At 43.4% G+C, this 21,176-nt stretch overlaps 1 protein-coding gene across 3 annotated transcripts in view; it reads right to left on the bottom strand.

Moving 5' to 3' along the window:
• SIPA1L1 (signal induced proliferation associated 1 like 1) overlaps nucleotides 1-21,176 on the bottom strand; it is a 161,934-nt gene that overhangs the window by 47,891 nt on the left and 92,867 nt on the right. For all 3 annotated transcript variants that reach the window (XM_074955583.1, XM_074955585.1, XM_074955584.1), the window contains one exon: nucleotides 11,914-12,192. In XM_074955583.1, the coding sequence (XP_074811684.1) occupies nucleotides 11,914-12,192 (279 nt within the window). The remainder of the gene's footprint in view (nucleotides 1-11,913; nucleotides 12,193-21,176) is intronic.

Below are 21,176 nucleotides of genomic sequence, written 5' to 3'. Positions count from 1 at the left end.
GCGTCTCACTGCCCCCCCTCCCCCGAGAAGGGCTGGCCCAACCTGCTCGCCCAATCCCCTTCCCCATGTGGCACTGGTATCGGTGCTTGCCTGAGCCCTGCCTGCCCCCCGCCTGAGCCTGCCTCTCTCCCCCTGTGGGGCTGGCATCACCACTTGCCCTGAGCCCTGCACGTTCTTCTGCACCTTACTTTTTGACAAAAGTGGGCATTTGTCCCGTTTGCTCTTGCCAGCTGAAAAAGGGACTGTCCCAGGTAAAACAGGACGTATGGTCGCCCTATGTATAACTGTAATCTAAAATCTTCAAACTTGGGGCACGAAATTGCAAACTACTGTTCATGCAACTAATGCACTGATTATAAAGAGATTACTCAAGTGTAAGAGTTTTCAGGACTGGGCCCTTTGCTTACTTTGTGGTCCTTAATGAGATTTAAAGCCAACCTTGAAGACAACTATTCCAGTATTATTTATAGAGGTTTAAAGTCAGTGTTTGAATGTAACCACATCAGTACAGTTTCCATTTGGCTTAGAATGTTGACTGCGCTCAATAACCTTTTATCTTAGGAGTGTCTGTATAGTTTAAAAGCTTTAGGTTCAGATCCAGCAAAATATTTAAGAATATACATAACTAAGCATGTAAACAGCTCCATTGACTTCAGCTCACATGTTTTCACACACTTGCTTAAGTGCTTTGCCAAACCAGGCTTCAGTTAAGACAGTCACTTTGGGATGAGTCAATTAAGACCAGATTGTGATATAACTAACAGCACTCCCCCCCACCCCCGAACACACACACACACACTCTCTCTCTCTCACACACACACTTTTCCCCCATTAAAACAAACAGGAAATTAAATGCAAAAAAACAACATTAACACAACATTAAGATCTCAGAAGTCAAGAGATTCCAAAATATAAGGTTATGTTTATATTACAGCCTATGTCGGCAAAATTTATGTCACTTACGAGCGTGAATATTCTACCTCCCCGAGCAATGTAAGTTACACCAACATAAGCGTTCATGTGCACAGCACTATGTCGGCGGGAGAAGTTCTCCCGCCGACAAAACTTAAACCGCTCGTGGAGGTGGTTTTTTATGGCAACAGAAGAGCTCTCTCCTGTCAGCATATTCTCCTATACCAGGCATTTAATTGGTTCTAGTGTGGGGGTTACACAGTTACAGGGCTCCTTACCATATAACCCATAACTAGCACCAGGGTTAGAGGGCTCTTTACCATATAATCTGTAACGCAGAGTAGGCTCTCCTCAGCCTATCCCCAGGACTCAGTTCTCTCTGAATCCTAGCACCCTCCTCACCGCTAGGGGGACAGAGGGTGCAGCAGGGTGGGGACCTCAGCCCACAAGGTGTCACCCTATAATTTGAGCCCAAGGCACATCACCAAAATCCTAGGTCTTTCCCCCCTGGGAACTGTTCATTTTATTCTCTTAGCCGCACTGGAAACTGATTGCAAGTTGTGACAAATAAACAGCTCCACCCTTGTACCTCAGTAATGTACTCAGTGCATTCCTACTCAACCCACTGGGGCTTGCAGGTGCTGCAAGGAAGGCAAAAGACTCCCTGATCTTCTGCCAATTGGCCCGTGGGAGAAAAATTTCCTTTCTGACCCCTTAACAGGCAACTGGCTAGACTCGCGGCATCTGTCATGCTGGGTTCCCAATCCTTGTTTCAGCGTGCTGCTGGAATGCAGACAAAAGAGGCTCCATAGGGCCCCTGCGTTGGGCTAAATCCTGGGATCTGTAGAATGCAGGCTAATCAGCACCTCTCTCCTCCAGCTGGCCAATGGGTGTTAGACTTCCAGAGAGGAGCTACCTATTGTCCCTTGGCAAATGTCTCCATCCTCTGCCACAGGGGACTGTAGGCACCATCGATTTCCCGCACCTGTTGATGCGGGTGGGTGGCATTTTTGAAAACTTGTGTATATGACACATGGGTTGACCATCAATCTTATTCACAGCAGCGAACAAGGTATATTTTGTATGCTAGCATAAATTTATGATGGACTGCTTTGTTCATTTCATACTACTTTCCTGCTGTAGTATTGCTAATAAACTAGTTTCTTACCTGAATAACTATACGACTGCGTAGGGTTTTTTTGTTTGTTTTTTTTTAAATGATGCTCATCTTTAAATAAGGTTAGGAAACTAAAGTGAATCTCTCTGTTAACTGGGATGATTGTATCATTGTCATGTTTTGTTTGCACCCTCCTATGCTTGACAAGAGTCTAGAGAACTTTGAAAGTGAAACTGAAGCCTTTAAAAGAGTCACTCATTGTTTCAGAATAAATATAAAGAAATTAAAGCTCAAGTATAAGCCTCCATCTCAGAATATGTTTGGCCTGTATACTCAAGCTTCTCACCTGTCCCATATCAAAGAGGTCTAATTTCCCAAAGGACCCTAAGGAAACTAGGCACTCAACAGCACTGAATTTCAGTGGGAGTTTGGTGCCTACCTCTGTTATGCTCCTTTGAAAATCCCAATCTAAGTGTGTAGATGCTGATGAGCCTTTTCAAAGCAAAATGCTTAACTGCAGATACATTCCACCTAAGTAGGTACAGTCTACTTAGTTTAAAAAGGAATTTCCTGTAGTACTATTGAACATGGGATGCTTATTTCCATGGGAAAATCCAGAATGCTTTTCCAGCTCACAGATTTTTTTACAGCAACACTGATGTCTCTCTTAGGTCTAGAATTAGCTACTCTTTTGTGTATGCCTTCATGCGAATGGAATTCTTTTCTATGAGCTTGCCAGTGAATTGTGGATGGCTTTTCCCACTTTTGCTGCCATGCATTTTCAATGCAGAGCTGCCATTTTTCAACAAGAGGCTACACAGAGATTTGGAATTTGTCTCCTTACCAGGGGTGAAAGTAACTTAAAAGACTTACCAGTACTCTGGGCTGTAGTCCTCTGCAAGGGGCAGGGCCTCAACTGGAAGGGGACGGGGCCTCAATGGCAAGAAGCAGGGCCTTTAAATAAATATTTAAAGGGCCCGGGCCTCCAGCTGCGGTAGTGGCGGCTGGGAGCCTCTGGCCCTTTAAGTCACCGCCGGAGCCCCATGGTAGCGGTAGCCCTGGGGCTCCCGGCTGCTGCTGCTGCTACCCCATGGCTCCAGCAGCGGGGCTCTGGCAGCTATTTAAAGGGCCTGTGGCTCTGGCCGCTGCCAGGAGCCCCGGGCCCTTTAAATTGCTGGCCTGGTGAAGCTGCCCCCTGCCGGTACGGTCGGCTGTGTACCGGCTCTTGCCAGTATGCTGTACCAGACCATACCGGCTTACTTTCACCTCTGCTCCTTACTGTACTTCCCCCACCCCCACATAGTTTCTTTCCCCTGCCCATCTGCTCCCTTCCTCCACACAATACTATCAGCAGTGTGGGAAGGCTGCACACTTTCAGCCCCTCCCACAGTAGCACTCCTTTTACTCAGCCTGAAACACATAGCCAGAGCATGGAGACAAGTCCTAATCAGAGGCTACTTTTAATATTTGCTATGTGTCTGGTCTGGTTTCTGTAAAAACTAATACTTCTAAACGTTTTCCTTTTAAGAAGCCAGAGTAAGTCCCCTTAATGATGTCTCCTGACTCTTCCATGCCCACTCCCTTCTCCCAAGCAGTCTCTACCTTGTATGCACACTTTATATGTACACACATGTACAGACACATGCACACGCGCACACAACCTGTAACCAATCAATTTCTACTACGGCTATTCCCCATGCACTCCCTCCAATTCAGATGCCATTCTAGCTCCCTGTGCTGTCAGCACAACCGACTTCCAAAAAGGACAGTTAGCCCTGAAGTAAGTTTCACTTAGCAGTTTGAGGAACACTGAACGGCTGAATAAAGCACAACCTGAAAATGACAGTAAGCAGCAAGTTTAATTTTGAAATGCATTCTGGAGTATGATGCACTACAGTTAATGTGTGGGGCAGGGGGAAAGAAGAACAGTGGCCAGTGCACTGTGGAGAGGCAGGGGAAAAAAAAGCCTAAAAAAGGGGACACTCCAATCTGAAACAGAAGGCTCAGAAGCTAGGTGGATATGCACACCTTTATTCTTAATACTGTCTCTCTCAGTTAAAACTTTCAAACCATAAAAATATCAATCTATATAAAAAAAGGTTAACTAAGACATTAAGCATTGTCTTGACATGCAGAACCGAAATAAAATTCAACCGAACATTTTGGTAATATCATATTCTGCAAGCCTGATCTTTATTTCATTTTTATCTCAGTTGAAAAAATATTGTAGCATGGCCATACTGAATTTACTTAAAGATGATTTTGGTCAATCAAGAGAAATTTATATTCCAGTCGTAGTCAAATCTGAACCCTCGCAAATAAAAAATGATTTATAATTTTTCAAGGCAACAAGTCTAAAATGAACAAACAAGAGTTGCTGGATATATACCAGTGAAAATTTGCTTTAATTCCTTTTCCTTGTTAGACCACATTGACCACTTCTCTATTCTTCACTATCCATAATTCTTCAACAAAATGAATTCATTTCACCATCTTCAGGAAATACTGTAATTACTTCATTGCGTCTTCCTTAAATAAAGTTTATTCAGACATGTTTATTTTTTGTTTTTTATTTTCATCACCACCACTTTAAAGTAAACCAGTCCTTTGATTGTAAAATAATGCATCCCACACATTAAGTTTTAATGAATTCAGTATTTAGCACTAGGATTCTGGAATTCATCAGTGTTTAAGTATGTAACATTAATCTCCTTGCAAGTACCTATATGAGAACAGTTATAGTTCAGGGGGACTGGCATTTGGTTATGGTCTAAACCACTGTTTCCCAAACTTGTTCCGCCGCTTGTGCAGGGAAAGCCCCTGGCGGGCCGCGCCGGTTTGTTTACCTGCCGTGTCCACAGGTTCGGCCGATCGCGGCTCCCAGTGGCCGTGGTTTGCTGCTCCAGGCCAATGGGAGCTGCTGGAAGCGGTGTGGGCTGAGGGACATACTGGCCGCCGCTTCCAGCAGCCCCCATTGGGCATAAGCTTGAAAAAGTGAATCCTGTGGAAACCAATAAAGAAGTCCCTGCTGAAATGGTAACTTTGAGAAACATGAACTGCCCATTCATTTCAATCATGGCCCCAAGAAATACATGATTATGGAGCTAGAATAGAATTTGGAATTTTTCCAAGATGTCATGGAATTCAACATCTTTGTTGTGGAACTCACCACTTTGCTACAACTAAGTGCCCAAACATCTTGTCTCCCTACCCTGCTGGGATTTGCCTACAACAGTCTCTTGCTCAAGGGACTTATCTGTGCTATGGTGCATACTCCCTGAACTATTCAATGGAATAAGACTACTGGATGTCAGGGAGCCACAGGTGAAGTCTACCTTGTATCTGGGAAGCAATGAGTCAGAAGTACAGGCTGGTGATTTGGGCTGTCCAGAGAATGGATAGTTCACTGAAACTGATTACAAAGCTCCCTGCTTGCTGGGTCCAGTGGACCTGGGGGATGGAAACAAAGATTTTGAGCTGGGCTACCTGGTGGACAACACAGCTGTGGCCTAAAAGTTGTAACCAGGCTACCCTGAAGAGCATAGCAAAAACACTCAACCTCAAATATCATCACTGTTGAAAATAATAATTGATTAGTTTTATGCTAATAACTATTTTCAAGCATAAATTATAGTTGTGTGTGTTTATGTAGTGGTAGGGGATAAGAATGAAGAATATTTCATGATGATTGACTGAATTAACAGTGCCACAGAATGTAAGGGTTGTATGAAATAGAGTTCCACTGGGCTGAAAAATAAGCCGTATACCTTACGAGAAATGTGTCAGTGTCTCAGTTCAGGCCCTGCTGGATAAGTGCCTGTATTAGAAAAACACGAACACAGCTGGCAATAATTGGCACCCTTCGTGGTACCCAGAAGCCAAGAACTGTTACTGAACTACCATCTCAGCCTTAGAGGCAGTCCCTCCAGGTCACACTTATATATGTTCATAGGACAATATGGGAAAACTATGTTTTATTTATACAGTGGAAGAATAATTTGCTTCAGTTTCCAGGACTGTTAATCCAGCACCTTTCACCGTAACTAGATTCACTAAAGAACAATCTCTGATATGGCAAATGTCAACTGGAAACTCACTTGAACTGACATACAGGTTTTCAGTCTCAAAAGCAACAAGATTCAACAGCATAAAGGTACCACTCAGTTTAGTCCCATTAGTTGATCACTCAAAAAAAAAAAAAAAAAAAAAAAAAAAAAAGGTAAGAAAAATACTTATTTTCTTTTAAGCTGTTTTTTGTTTAAGTTAAGCCCTGGAAATATTTAGTGTCTTCCAGATGTTAACATAGTATCAGCAATAAAACTGTGACCTATTAAATTCAATATTGTGTCAGGTCCAATGTAAGCCAAAAATTTTACAGTGCTTCTCTGTTTCATCCTTAAACTCCACCCAGTTGGAATGGAGATGATGATGGTATTAGATTACTTTATTTCTGCTGAATGGTTGTTAATACTGCTACATAAGCTTGTCCCACAAATCATCTCAAGTGCATAGCTCAAAGGGCCACCTGGATCAATTTATTATGTGTAAGTTTCACAGCTGCAGCATCCCTTAAAACACAAACCAGGAACTGAAGTCAGAATACAATCCTTCTGGCTATCCCTTAGCATTTTAGACTTTTCATTTCAAAATAGCATTTTTGCTTCAAGATTTAATTTTTTTTTAAAAAAGGTTGAACACCACCTGAAAAGCAAATGAAAAAAAAAATCATTTCAAGTCAAAGTGTTTTGTTTGACCCAAAACAAAACTGTTTCCATTTGAACTGAACCACATTTTTTCAAATCGGCCCCGAACGGCCGGTGTGGGGACGCGGAGAAAGGAGCAAAATTGCTCAGCTCTACTCCTAATTTCCAGCTAAAACAGTCACTCTTATTTCTCCTCTCCGCAGCCATCAACTCCCTCCTCCCACACCCAATGCCATCATTAAAAACAAACAGGGGAGAAAAAAACTCTGAACATAAACTACAAAAAATAAAAAGATGGCAATCAATTTAGAGCAAAAAGTTCTGAAAAATAAAGCCAGGTAAATTTCTGACCGGACAAGCAGCAGCAGTTACTGAGCAACTGAAGAAACTGTCAATGATATTCCAGCTCTACCTCCATGGAACTTTAATCTCAAAGTATCCAGAACCACCATTTTTCTCAATAGCCAGTCCAGAAAAAGTGTCAACCACTTTGGAAAATTTGCAGGCTCTCTGTCACTGTGTTTGTTTTCTTAAGTAGAAAACCAGAAACACAAAAACCTTCTAAGGGAAGTACACAGAAATGGCATCCATCACTTCTGAACACCAAACTATCTACAAAACTTGTTAGCTTATTTCACCCAAGCCCACCAAATAAAAGGGATTTATCTATAGCACTAACACCACACACTAACCAACAAAAAGCAAAGGGCTAGGTGCTGGCTCTGGCTGCTGCCATTTAGTGATAGATCAGCCAGGGTCAAAGAAACCATAAAGCCAGTGACTTCTTGCTGCCTAAGGGTTTGTCCAGAAATGTAGGGCTGGCGTAGCAAGCAGAGAGGATGTAGCTGGTCACAGGCAGAAAGGTCTGGCCTGCTTAACACTCCATCAATCCCTGACTGCTCCAGGCAATGGGCAGTTGGCACAAGTTAGAGCAGCCCTGAAACTCTTAAGTCTGGAAGCCTGGGTCTACAGCAACCTAAACAATGTTTGTTAGTGGGCAATTTGAATCTGTACATTCACAGTCTGGAGGTTGGAGGCAAGGGGAAACAAAGGATTATCTTCCCATTTCTGGAGTACGTCCCAAAGGTGGATGGAACTCTGTGCCACAACCATTGTTGTTATATTTGTATTATGCAGTAGCGCCTGCGCATCTCAGTCATGAACCAGGACTCCATTGTGCTAGAGGTTGCACAAACACAGAACAAAGACAGTCCCTGCCCCAAAGACAAGGAAGCAATGAGACAATACTGGTCAGCATGTTGTCCCGATTTTTTGTAGGCCTCAGAGCAAAGTAGAGCTCTAAGGAGGATGTTGAAGGAGAATAATGAGTTAGGCTTGGGATACACTTAAAACATACACTAGAATAGCTATGTTGGTCAGGAGTGTGGAAAAAAACACCCCGGCCAAATATTGACAAACCCTCTGTGTAGCTATAGCTATGCTGACACAGAAAAGTGCTTCTGTTGGTGTAGCTAACATCCTTCTGGTTGTATATGCTGCATCAACACAAGGGGGCTATGCCAGCATAGACTCAGTAGCATAGACATAGACTTAGTTTTGCAGATATTTACAGGGAGCTTTTCCTAAGCATGGGAGAAAGCACAAATCAATCCTAGCCCTAACTCTTCAACAGAATTCCCTCCGCCTCTGATGATCACTTTCAGGTTTATAAGTTGAATATATTTCAGTTAGGTCAGTATTTGACTAGGAAACTGAAAAAAAAATCAAGGTTCTGCTTAAAGTGGTGTTGATGTAGAGAGCTGGTAAATCTCTTCACTGAATTAGTACTGAACCAGAGCTTAAGGGTCCACTGTTGTGCTGGGAGCTGCCCTCTTTTATATGTTATGTACAATCAAAGCTCTGACCACGCTTTGCACTGGTCTATACTTTAAAAGCATTCTGGAATAACTGTCTGCTAGGAGTGTGATTGTTTGCTGACATAGTTATGCCAGTAAAAGCCCTAGCCTAGATGTAGTGATACCAGTATAAAGGTGCCTTATACCAGTATAGCTTATTTTTTCCTAGGACCAGAAGATGTAGGGGTATAAGCACATTTATACTGATATAACAGCATCCACACAAGGGAGATTTGGCTGATTTGCCAACACACTTAAAGTGGCAAACCTTTGAAGTCTAGTCAACCCTTTGTCATCTTTGGGTTGATTCTCCTTCTTTTACACTTCAGTTTTTGCCATATTCAAGTTTGTATGTAGGCAGAATAATTACAATCTGAATTTAATTTAAACTAGAAAAATTGTTCTTCACATTCCCTTCTAAAGACACGTGTAAGTTGCTGGGGCAGAATGTAAACATTACAGAGAAAGAAATGTTTTGCAGGCGACTGTCACTTTAAAAAAAAAGGATATTATTTTCATTATATTAGGTGACAATTTTAAAATTAATGTTTGAATGGATCCAGTCTCTCATCACAATTAATGGATAGTTATACAGAATGTATTATATGAATAACAGACTTCATTTATCCTTCATGTCAAAACATTTGTGATGCAGGATCCTTTTTTAGTTTATTACAAAAGTACACAAAATCTTTATGCATACAGACAGTATGTAAGCAGTTCTACTATCTATTAATGAGCCTACTACTTCAGCACTGGATAGCTAATATCAAGAAAGATTCTTTTCTGTAGACTTAACTGATAACAGCTCTCTGAATCCAAGGGGGCTCCCATCAACCTCAAATATCAATAGTGACTAATAGCATTTTCCTCAGCTCTCACTAGATTTTTACAACTAAATCTCCATTCTGACTTCAGAAGGGAAAAAAAGGATGAAACGGCTTTATATTCCAGTTAACTGTTACTTCTCTTTGCCATCTTACACTCTAGTGAACAGAGAACTACTACAAGGTCTTTCCTCTTTGAAACCATGTACCACTAATGTTTCTAACTAGTGCAAAGTAGAGACCAACAAAGTGAACTGGAATACAGTTGATTTCAGTGGGCACCAGAAAAACTGCAAGGATCATGCACAGAATGCGCAAGGAGTGTCCTTAATTAGGCATTGTCAGTGTTAAAACTTGACTACATGTTCCTTGCCTGTCTTGCACCATCCATGTGTGATCTCTTCACTTTTGGAAGTATGGGAGTCAAAGGTGAAAATTCAAAGCAGACAAAGTATTTCTTCGCTAGCTATAAAAATCTCATCTCTGTAGGCATTAGGACCTTTACATTAAAATAAATAAACAAATAAAAGCACTGACGCATTTGGATTTTATTTACTAAAAGTACAAAGAATTACGCAACTTAAGAGAAAGAAAAATGATGTGATAATGTATGAGCCTATTAATATTTCAGTGTTCCGTTAACATCACAAAAGTATTTATTTCTTTATCTTAACTGGAAACAAGTGAACATTAAACAGCTGCTGTTTTACATAAAACTGGATCCAGCCCACAAAATTAAACTCTTTAGCAAACTCTGAGCAAGGAGAGAAAGAGAGAAGGCAAAAAAAAAAACCCACAAAAACCTTAGATAACAGGTACTTAGAGTTGAACAGACATAATATTAACCTTTTTTAAAAAATGCTTTAGAAAGAACGTTAGATTTTAAGGAGGGGGGGACAAAAAAAAGTTAAAATGGTTTGGAAACCAAGCAATCTCAAACTCATGGTTTCACATTTACAATACAAACACTGAACGGTGTGGAAATGTAATTTCTGTTCTGCAAAGTCTCCACCAAACTCCATGTGTCTTGCCATTATGATTATAATTTGAAATCCTGCAGTATAGGAGTGGGTAAACATCATTCCATGCTGTTCTGAAAATACAGGCCAAGGTTCTCTTCAACATTACTATGGAGGTACATCCTGTGGATGCTACATAACTGAGCATACAATCCAAACAGACAGATCAGAGGTAAGATAACTTTATGTCAAATGTCAAACTGACTTCTATGGCCTTCTGTATACAAGACAACTTTAGAAAAAAATTCCCGTCAGTGCTAACATTGGTAAATCAACAGGAAACTGTGTAGACAAGGCTCAAGAAGCTTCTGGCTTTTTATGTTAAGCCAATTTAACTAATGGTGCTAAAAACACTGGTGCTACCATGGAACCACTGGTAATACAAGCAAGTTCTTTCCTAAAATTCTCAACTGCACATTTTCCTTATGAGGCAAAATACAAATCAACAATTTGAGCAAAATGATTATTTTAATTTTGTTTTTTAAAAGGGTGTAAATGCAATATAAAAATCACTGACTGAGAAAGAAATGAAAGTATAGTCTATCAACACATTAGGAGTCGTCATCATTTGTCACCAGCTGGGCTGGGCCACACTTGAGCTTCCAATCTTATCACTATAGTTTTTCTCCCTTGGCTATGATGCCTCTTAATTTCTCTCTCCTTCAATTTTTGGCTACATGAATGAATGCTTTAATGAATTAATTCACCATACCATGTATTTAAAAAGAGTTCTGTAATTTATAGCACGTATTGTCCACTTCTTTGTATTTTCCAGATGTGTAAATCATTATTCAGACATGGTCTACATGCACGACATATAAGGTCGTCTACAAAAACAGACTTCGCCCGCCACCCTGCCCACCAACCATCTCTTTGTAAGTCTAGTGATGCTAACAGATTTACTGAGATAATCAAAACAAAGTCACTACATTTCAGTACTATCATCCACATCTCCCATTCTTAAAGGGATGGAAATATTGTGACATGATGGGGCTGAGTAGAAATTTAAACTTTAAGCTACCTGTTCTCTGGCTCTGAAGTTAAATGACTTCTCAATCATATCAGGGAAATTTGCCTCCCTTACCTCTCTATATTGTGGCATGAATTTTATCATTAGCTAAATATATTACCTCATGCTATTTCTCAGCTGTATCTGACTTCCACAATGCTACAAAATGTGGATCCAGAATTGGAACATCCAAAAGTCCAGGTGTGTTTGGATCCAGGATTTCAGTTTTGGTCCCACCAAATTTAAAAAGCAATACATCAATTTCAAAATATGCCATAACAAAACAGATTCCAACAATGCAATACCATCTCATTTTGCAAATAGCAGTAATAAGTTATTCCATTCTGGTCCATGTTTTTAGTTATTTGCAAGATATACTGAATAAAATATTTGAAAATACATGTAATGTGTTTTGTTTTGGAAAAAATTCTGAAAAGTGCTGAAAATTAGTTTGTGAACAGCATACATACCGCCGGCTCTCCAATGGACGTCCATCACTAGAGATGCTGCGGGGAATGTTGGCTGCTCGCTCTTGAGGCGGCATTTTCCCTTCTCCTTTCCCTGAACCAATCCTAGAGGTTCCTGGACTTTGTATCTGGGATGGTACCTGTGACATATGAGGCCCCTGCCCCTTGTTCGCATTTCGTTGCCATTTGTTATTGTTTCTGAAGGGGAATTTGAACTCATATGGAACTCCTTCATTCACTTTGTATTCCATCACTGGCATGCGACAGGTTTCTGAACAACTCCTGGAAGAAAGAAAATGAATACACAGGTAAGATATTTGTTCACACCAAAGAAAGACAAATAAGTATTGCCTAGAATTACATTGGCAAATGGAACAATTAAACAGAAGGTTTTAATCCTATTTAATACATCAGTGGTTCCCAAACTTGTTCCGCCGCTTGTGCAGGGAAAGCCCCTGGTGGGCCGCGCCGGTTTGTTTACCTGCCACGTCTGCAGGTTTGGCCGATCGCGGATCCCAGCAGCCGCGGTTCGCTGCTTCAGGCCAATGGGAGCTGCTGGAAGCGGCAGCCAGTACGTCCCTTTCCCTGCACAAGCGGCGGAACAAGTTTGGGAACCACTGTAATACATGTCTTTTCTGTTGCCTTAACTTTTGTTGCAGCAGGCTTATAAACAATACTAAAACATAGTCAGTCAGTAAGACAAACCCAGAGAAACATGGAATAGATTAGACAAGCTAATATAGTAGATCTATCTCTATCTTCTACAATTCAATGATAAGGAGTCTGATAGATGGGATTTTATTTGCAATGAGCCCAACTCTAAAACCCGATCCAAAAAAGGGAAAAGTCAGATTGAGCTGCTTCGAGTTTTTTATAAAGTCAACAGAGTGTATAAGTTCTATACATTTGCTCAGAGATCACCCCTCAAAGCATCCAAAAGCATAGGTTGTCCATTGTTGCACCTCACTTCAACTCCAACTTGAAGGCCAGGTCAGACAGTTACAGTTACCTTTAAATCTTGAATTCTGAGTTCAATATTTCACTCTTTCTAGTAATGGTTCCCAATGTTTTCTAGTAACTATCAATTTACCAAATAAAGAATATGGATGTACCAGTGAGTGACTCAAAGTTCCTTTCAACTGGATGTGCTTTAATCCAGTGGTTCTCAACCTTTTTGAGCTCAGGACAAATTTGTAAACTTTGATGACCTGTCCTGACACAGTAAATAGCTTGAGTTACAAACAAAAATCTGGCTTACTAAATATTTCTTGGCCACTATAAACACATTAACATAGTCAATACTAAATACTCCTGAGGGAATTCTGTACCAAAAAATTAAAAATTCTGCAAAATTCTGCATATTTTGTCAAAATAACACAACATAATCATGCCGTTTTCAATTATTTTGGTAATTTATTTCAAAATACCTTTCAGCAAGTATGTCTAACAATACAAGCAACAAAAAAGATTCAGAAAATGTTTTTTTGACAAACTGATTCCTTACTAGGCATATTAACACATCTATATGGCTCCACAGCAAGCGAGCGGGACAGAGTCTCACAGACACACTTGCGCAGCCCTACCCCGCCCCGGATCCAGATGTGAAGCAAGCAGGCGCAACCCGGCAGGATCCAAGTGTGGAGGGGCTTAGTGGTGGTGGTGGGGGGAATCCAGGTATGGAATGAGAGGGTTGTGTGTGGAGCAATCACGGTGCGGGTGGCTCAGCTGGGAGTCTGGGGGTTGGGATGTGGATACACGGGCTTGTTTGGGGATTCTGGGTGTAGGGAGAATGGGACTCTGTTGGGGCGTCCAAGTGAAGGTGGTTGGGGCTCAGATACAGGGGGTGGGGCTTGGCAGGTGGTCTGGATGCAGGGGGAGTCTGGGTGTATATGAGGGGGTCAGGATGCATGGGGGTTGGGAAGACAGGCTGGGGAGTGATGAGGTTCCCGGAGATGGGTCTGATCCTGCCCCGGGAGTGGCCAGTGCAGTGTCTCTCCCACCCACCCAGTTGGAACTAGCAGCTGGAGCCCAGTGCATGCTAGGAGCCATTGGCTGGGGTGTCTATAGCGCTGGGGCATCTATAGCGCTGCCCATCCCTGAGCACACCACGATAGTGAGTGAGAGCCAGAAAGAGAGAGCTCAGCGCTGCCTCCCAATGTGGTGATTTGTGACTACCCTGGCTGCTCCTAATGCCCAAACCAGACATGCCCCCCACCCCCACACACCGCTACCAGGGAGGGGTGCGTGAATCAATTTTTCCCAGGGAAAGAGTAAAATCTACAAGGGGAATTAATTCTGTGCTTGCGCAGTGGCACAGACTTCCCCCAGGAGTAACTAAACAACACTGTGCATACCCTACTGGCATCTCCTGTCCCACGGGGCTGGCTGAGGATGGCTCCTTCTCTAGGCACTGAGACCTCCGGGGTCACAGCGCACTTACTCAAATTTGGCCCAGTCTGACCCATATCCTCATGACAAAAGTGCAGCTGGGCCAAACTTGAGCAGCACTGTGACCACATACTCCAGGGCATGATGCCTGGAGCTGGGAGCAAAGCCCCACAGGACTAGATCCACAGAAGCCAGCTCTACAGGGTGAATGCGGGATGGGCTTTGCAACTCCCTGAGGTTCCATCTCCCCCACCCCCTTGGAGGTGGGCTCCAATCTCTGCAGGGACTAAATTTCCCCCATGATCCTTTGTGACACATTCTGGCAACCCATGGGTTGAGAAATCCTGCTTTAACCCACAATGGTGATTATGAGGCTGGAAGTGGAGGTTACTTACCTGTAATGGGAGGTTCTTCAAGATGTGTGGTCCCTATGTGTATTGCATATGTAGGTGCACACGTGCACCTTGCGCCTGAGTCCAGAAGAGTTTCTTAGCAGTGTTTGTTGACCTGCATGTGCGTAGTAAGTTTCCGTGTGCCCCCAGCCAAGGGTACAACAGGTAGTACGGGGTCAACACGACTCCAGCCTCCCTCTAACCATTTTGGAATCCAGTCTGAAGCAGAGGTGATGGAGTGTGGGTAGTGGAATACAGATAGGGACCACACATCTCAAAGAACCTCCAGTTAGAGAAAAGTAACCTCCTCCTCTTTTTCCTCTTCTTTCAGTGATGGTCCCTATGTGTATTCGATATGTGGGTGACTCGCAAACAGTGATCAGTGTGGAGGTGGGTGAGAGGATCCCAATGGAAGTGTGGTCTGCAGTATGGCCAGACCCCAGGCAGCATCTATAGCGCCGCTTATGCGATGGCGTAGTGTCTCGTGAACATGTGGATGGAGCACCATGTTGCTGCGTGACAGATGTCTTGCCAGGAGATGTCTGCTAGTGAGGCCAATGAGTCACACTTGCATAGAGTGCGCTGTGACTATCAGAGGGGTATGTTGGATTGTTTGTAGCATGCGCGGATGCTCCCTGACACCCATTTGGAGATCTGTTGGGATGACAGGGCTTGATCCTTGACCATTCGATGACAACTACCAATAGCTTTGGCGATGTGTGAAAGGATAGGATACTGTGTAGGTAGAATGCAAGTGCACGGCGGACGTCAAGGAAGTGTCAGCTGGGGAGGCGTGCAGTTTGGAGCAGAAAACTGGCAGGTGGATGCACTCCACCACTTTTGGGACGAATTTTAGGTGGAGCTCTAAGGACATCTTGTCCTTGTGGAATATCGTGGGTGGGAGGGTCTGCCATCATGGATGCTCGTTCACTGACCTGTCTGGCTGAGGTAATGGTGACTAAGAATGTCACTTTCTTTGAGAGGTGGGAGAGGGACCATGTTGCCAGCGGCTCAAAGGGAGCTTTGTGAGGATGGAGAGAACAAGATTAATGTCCCATGGGGGCGAGGGCTTCAGTACTGCCTGAATCGCTGAGCTGGTGTATATATACACAGAACCAAGGGACAGTAGTGTGGCTTTGGAGTTTTGCAGTGAATGGAGGGATTTGTCTGTTTTTTTGTGGAACAACTTGTTCTCATCAAAGGTAAGGTCCTCAATTGTACTTTGGACCTCCGTGGGAAAGTCGGATGATTGTAGCCATGAGTCCCAGTACATATAACTATCTCGGTCACTAGAGTGCGAGAGGACACGTCGGCTGCATCCACAGAGGTCTGCAGGCCCACCTGGGCGACCAGATGCCCTTTGTTTACCAGCCCCTGGAATTGCTACTGATGCGCCGGTGGCAGCTTGTCCTTGAACTCTGCTGGTTTGTTGTTGTTAAAATCATACCTGGCTAGCAGAGCCTAGTAGTTAGCAATGCAGAACTGCAGCCCTGCCAAAGAATATACCTTCATGCCCAGCAGGTCCATCCACTTAACTACTCTGTCTGAAGGGTAGACTTCTGAGGGTGTTGGAGTGCCTGCTCTGCTGCTGCATGGACAACCAGCGAGCTGGTTGTGTAAAAAAATCCAGTCCTTTAGCAGACACAAAATATCTCCTCTCCGCCCTCTTAGGTGTGGGGGCACAGGAGGTAGGGATGTGTCACATTGCCCCGCTGGTTGAAGGATGGCCTGGTTAATGGGTAAAGCTACCCAAAAGGGCCCCTGGGGTTGGAGGATGCCCAGAAGTTGATGTTGTGGGTCTGATCTTCCTCGGACTGGGTACCCAGGTCTGCCACTACCCTATAGAGCAAGTCCTGATATTTATGGGGGTTGTATGGCAGAGAGAGCGGGAGCAGAATAAGTGCCTCATCAGGCAATGAGGATGCATCAGCAGGGATCAGAGGGGCTGGCAGTACTGGTTCAATGTCTGCCTCCTCCTCATAAACCGACGGCATTGATGGGCAAGTGGGGTACAGCCAATAGGACACCTGAGATGATGCCTGGTGTTTGTGGTAGGGATCCCAGTATGGCCAAAAAGAAGGGTCCCTCAGGTATGGTGACCCTCACAGGTAGCGGTTCCAGGCCTCCGTTACCGGACCATATACTGAGGAGCAAGGCAGTCTGGGCTATGAGTCTAGACTCTGGTGTTACATCAGGGAGAACAAGGGTTCCGTCTCCGAGCACTCCTCGGATTCTGACAACTGTTCTGGCAAAGAGGGAATCGTCGGTACTGGAGGGTTGCGGTGTCGCAATGGGACAGGCTTCTCGGGCAGCAGCAGAAGAGGTTCATCCTCTGGAGTAGAGATGTCATAGGTGAGAGAACCAGACAGGAGTTGAGACTGTGGGTAGGGTAGGTTCAGCTCCTCTGCCAACAGGAAAGGCTCAGAGTGTACAGGAGTCCACAGTGTTCCCATGGAGATGCCAGAGGGGCCTGGTTGCATCTGCTGAGCCAGCCTGTCTGGGAGGCACAAAGGTACCAGCAGATCAGGCAGCACATGCCAGTGGGCATTCTGAATGCCTGGGTTCCAAGGTTGCTGTTAGCAGCGTCGGATCCTGTTTGCACCTGGTCTTACCCTCCACATGGGGAAACATGGGCACTGGTCTGGCTGGATCCGCGTGCGACATCTCACCAGACCTGGCCCCACTTGGGGAGAAAACGCTGCACTTGGGAGCAGTCCATGGCGGGGATCTGTTCTTATGCCCATGAGAGTGTTTTTTACACTCGTGCAGGGTCTTGTCATTGGCCTTCAGTACCATTGATTCTGGGGCATGCAAGGTGCTCAGAGGAGCGCTCACTGCCAATAATGGCTGCTGTACAGGGGGTCTCCCAGTCCCTGATCTGAGTGTGCCCTCGGTCTCAGGGCTTCCTCCATAAAGTATTTCCCCAAATGGGGAAAGAAACTACACTAATTGTAATAATTTAACTACCCTAGAAAAGACAGTATACAGCTATATATACCAAATCAGAAGTAAGTCATTCTTCTAGAAAAACTAAGAGCACAAAGGAACTGGGGTTCCGACACAGGCCATGCGGCACTGAAAGGCAACTGGAGAGGCACTACCTATTATATCCTCAGCTGGGAGCACGAGGAGACACACTATGCAAGTGCGGGTCAATGGATACTAACACTGCCGGACTCAGGCGCATGGCACACATGTGCACCCATTTGTGGAATTCACATTGGGACCATCATTTGAAGAAGAATCTGGAGCTACCAAAACAGCACTGCAGGTTAGAGAACAAACAAAAGAATACGAATTGGACAGAAGAAGTGCACTGGGACCAGCAGAGGCTTGGACAGAACAGGAAGACTAATGCACCAGTCACTAAAGCCTTCAAGTTCAGCGGTTCAGAGCACTGCTTTATACCCTCCCTTCTACCAGTAGATGTGAAATATTACTACAGTCCCAGAGCAAAATATTAATATACACATTAAGAGAATGTCAATTAATGGTCTATTTAAAACTTATATAGTGGGTTAATTTACAGGTCAAATGAGGCAGGGCCTGAACAAGGAACTGTGAAGCCGCATGAACCAGGAACTCCTCCTTAACCAACAAAAGGCTTTTTGTTTGTTGCTTTCACTGAACGATAGAAAGCAAAGAAACCCTCAAAAAAGATTGAATCTTCTGGAGATATTAAAACATACCTATTAAAAGTAAACATAAAAGTGATCATCAGAAATTCTTCAAACATAAGGCCTCCCACAGGATCATGCAGTCAGCTGCACCAACTGGGATATGACTTTTTTTTTAAAAATGAAGCTTAATCAGAGTTTGATTAACCTTATCTGTTCACTGGATATTGACCATTTTAAGGTTAAAAACTCTGCAAGGAATACATTCAAAATGTTTACCCTGTGAATGAAAAGAAAAAATCCCACATGCTAGATCTTGTCTAGGACACAAGAAAAATATAAAATTGAGATTCCCAGTACAGCTAATTTTGAGATAATGCTTTACAAACCAAAAAGGTAATACTAACCCAAAATGAATTACATTTTTAAAAAAGTTTTATACCTTTGACATACATTGGATAATCAACCCCACTTTCCCTAAAAGTTCAATGCTTGTTAGATTCCACAAATACCAAATCTTGCAGATGACAGATGACACAAAGATTGGGGGACTGGTAAATAACGAAAAAGACAAATCACTGATACTGAGCAATCTGGATCACTTTGTAAACTGGGCAGAAGCAAACAATATGCGTTTTAATATGAATAAATGTAAAAAACATACATCTAGGAAGAATGAATTTAGACCATACTTTCAGAATGGGGGACTCTATTCCGGGGGAAGACTCAGAAAAAGACTTGGGGGTCAGGGTGGATAATTATCTGAATGTGAACTCCCAGTGTGATTGGCCCAAAGGGCTAATGAGATCCTTGGACGTATAAACAGAAGAATCTCAAGTAGGAATAGAGAGGTTGTATCATCCCTGTATTTGGCACTGGTGTAACTGCTACAGGAATATTGTGTCCAGTTCTGGTGTCAACAGTTCAAGGATGTTAATAAATTGGAGAGGATTCAGAGAAGAGCCACAAGAATATTTAAAGAATTGGAAAACATGACATAGTGGAAGACTCAAGAAGCTCAATCTATTTAGTTTAAGAAAGAGAAGGATAAGGGGTGATTTGAGGGGTGAGTTTATAAGTACCTACATAGGGAACAGAAATTTGATAATAGAGGATTCTTCAGTCTAGCAGACAAGGCGTAATAAGATCCAAAGGCAGACAGACTAGAAATAGGGCACACATTTTTTAACAGAGTGTCATTAGCCATTGGAACAACTTACCATGGGTTGTCATAGCTCTCCATCACTAGACATTTTTAAATCAAGACCAGCTGTTTTTCCTAAAACAGTTGCTCTAGTTCAAACAGAAATTAAGGGAAGTCCTATTGACGGTGTTATACAAGAGGCTTGATTAGATGATCACAAAGGTATCTTCTGGCCTTATAATCTATGAAAGCAACACGTCTCTCCTACTGAACTTTAGATGCTTCTCTCTAATTTGGCCACTAGAAGCCTTTGGGATAAACAGCATTATCGTATAGTAAATTAAGTTCTTCGAGATGTGCGGACAGTATCTGTATTCTACTGTGTGCGCGCACTTCATGTGCCTGAGACCAAAAGATTCTTGCCAGCAGGGCACATGTGCAGAGCAATTGACACATCTCCTAATGCTGTGAACTGAGGCTATAAGGGGCAGTGCAGAATAAGTGCTTCTCCAGTTCCTTCTCCACTGTGAAGCAAGGAAAAGATCTGAGGCAGAAGGAAAAGAGGGTAGTGGAACACAGATAGGGACTACACATCTCAAAGAACTCCAGTTACTATAAGATAAGTAACTTCTTTCTTCTTCCAGTGATGGTCCCTATCTGTATTCACTGTGAGCGACTGACAAGCAGTATTCACAAGAGGAGATAGGTGTGAGAATGCTGCTGATATAAATGATCACAGAACTGCTGCTCCATAGGACGTGTCTGCTGTGGCGGCTTGTACTATAGCATATCTCATGGAGGTATGAATGGAACTCCATTTAGCCCCTTTGCATATATCATCGAGTGACACTTATTGAAGTGAGGCTACTGAAGATGCCTGTGTTCTGTTAGAGGCCTCTTATTTGTTCTGCTAGGGAAAGGAATAGTTTAGGTAACATTTTGATAGATTTTGTTCTTTGCAGATAAAACACTAATGTTCCATGCATGTCCAGGGAATGGAGTCACTTATCCTCACTGCTTGTATGAAGCTTTGGAAAAAATACAGGTAAGTGTACTGTCTCATTTATGTGAAAGTCCGGGATTACTTTAGGAGTGAATTTTGGGTGCAATTGCAACAAGACCTTATCCTTATGGAATACTGAATACAGTGGATCGCCCATCAGGGCACCAAGTCAGAGACTAACAAATTTATCTGAGCATAAGCTTTTGTGAGCTACAGCTGATGAAGTGATCCTTTATTGCTCTAACCTAGGCGACCTCCTCTAATGAGGGCTGAGCTCTTAGACTGCTTGTGGTCTTGCCCTGACTGAGGGCCTGGTCTGATAGACTTTTGCTGCCCTGCCCTGATGACAGGCCAGAGCCCCTAACTGCTGGCTACCCACCCTGACTGAGAGCTGGGGCTCATAGACCCTTTGCTGCTCTGCTATAACTGCAGGCCAGAGCCCCTAACAGTTGGTGCCTCGCCCTGCCTGAGGGCCAGGGTTCACATAGACTCGTTATTGCTCAGCCCAGCTCAAGTGGCCTGAGCTTTAAAGACAGCTAATTCACCCCTAACTGACTGCCATGCTAAGGGTGCGACTGCAACAAGGCGTGGTCTCCCTCAGAGGTAGAACAGCAGGGATGGCCACACACTTTTACATTTGCATATTTAAGTTATAAACTCTTTGAGATAGGGATGACTTACTATGTGTTTGTATAGCACATAGAAGAATGGGTCCCCTTCAA

This window comes from Natator depressus, chromosome 6 (assembly GCF_965152275.1).
Source record: "Natator depressus isolate rNatDep1 chromosome 6, rNatDep2.hap1, whole genome shotgun sequence".
NCBI lineage: Eukaryota > Metazoa > Chordata > Testudines > Cheloniidae > Natator > Natator depressus.
Note: the sequence above shows the minus strand (reverse complement) of the source record. Positions and strands in the feature narration are given on the sequence as shown.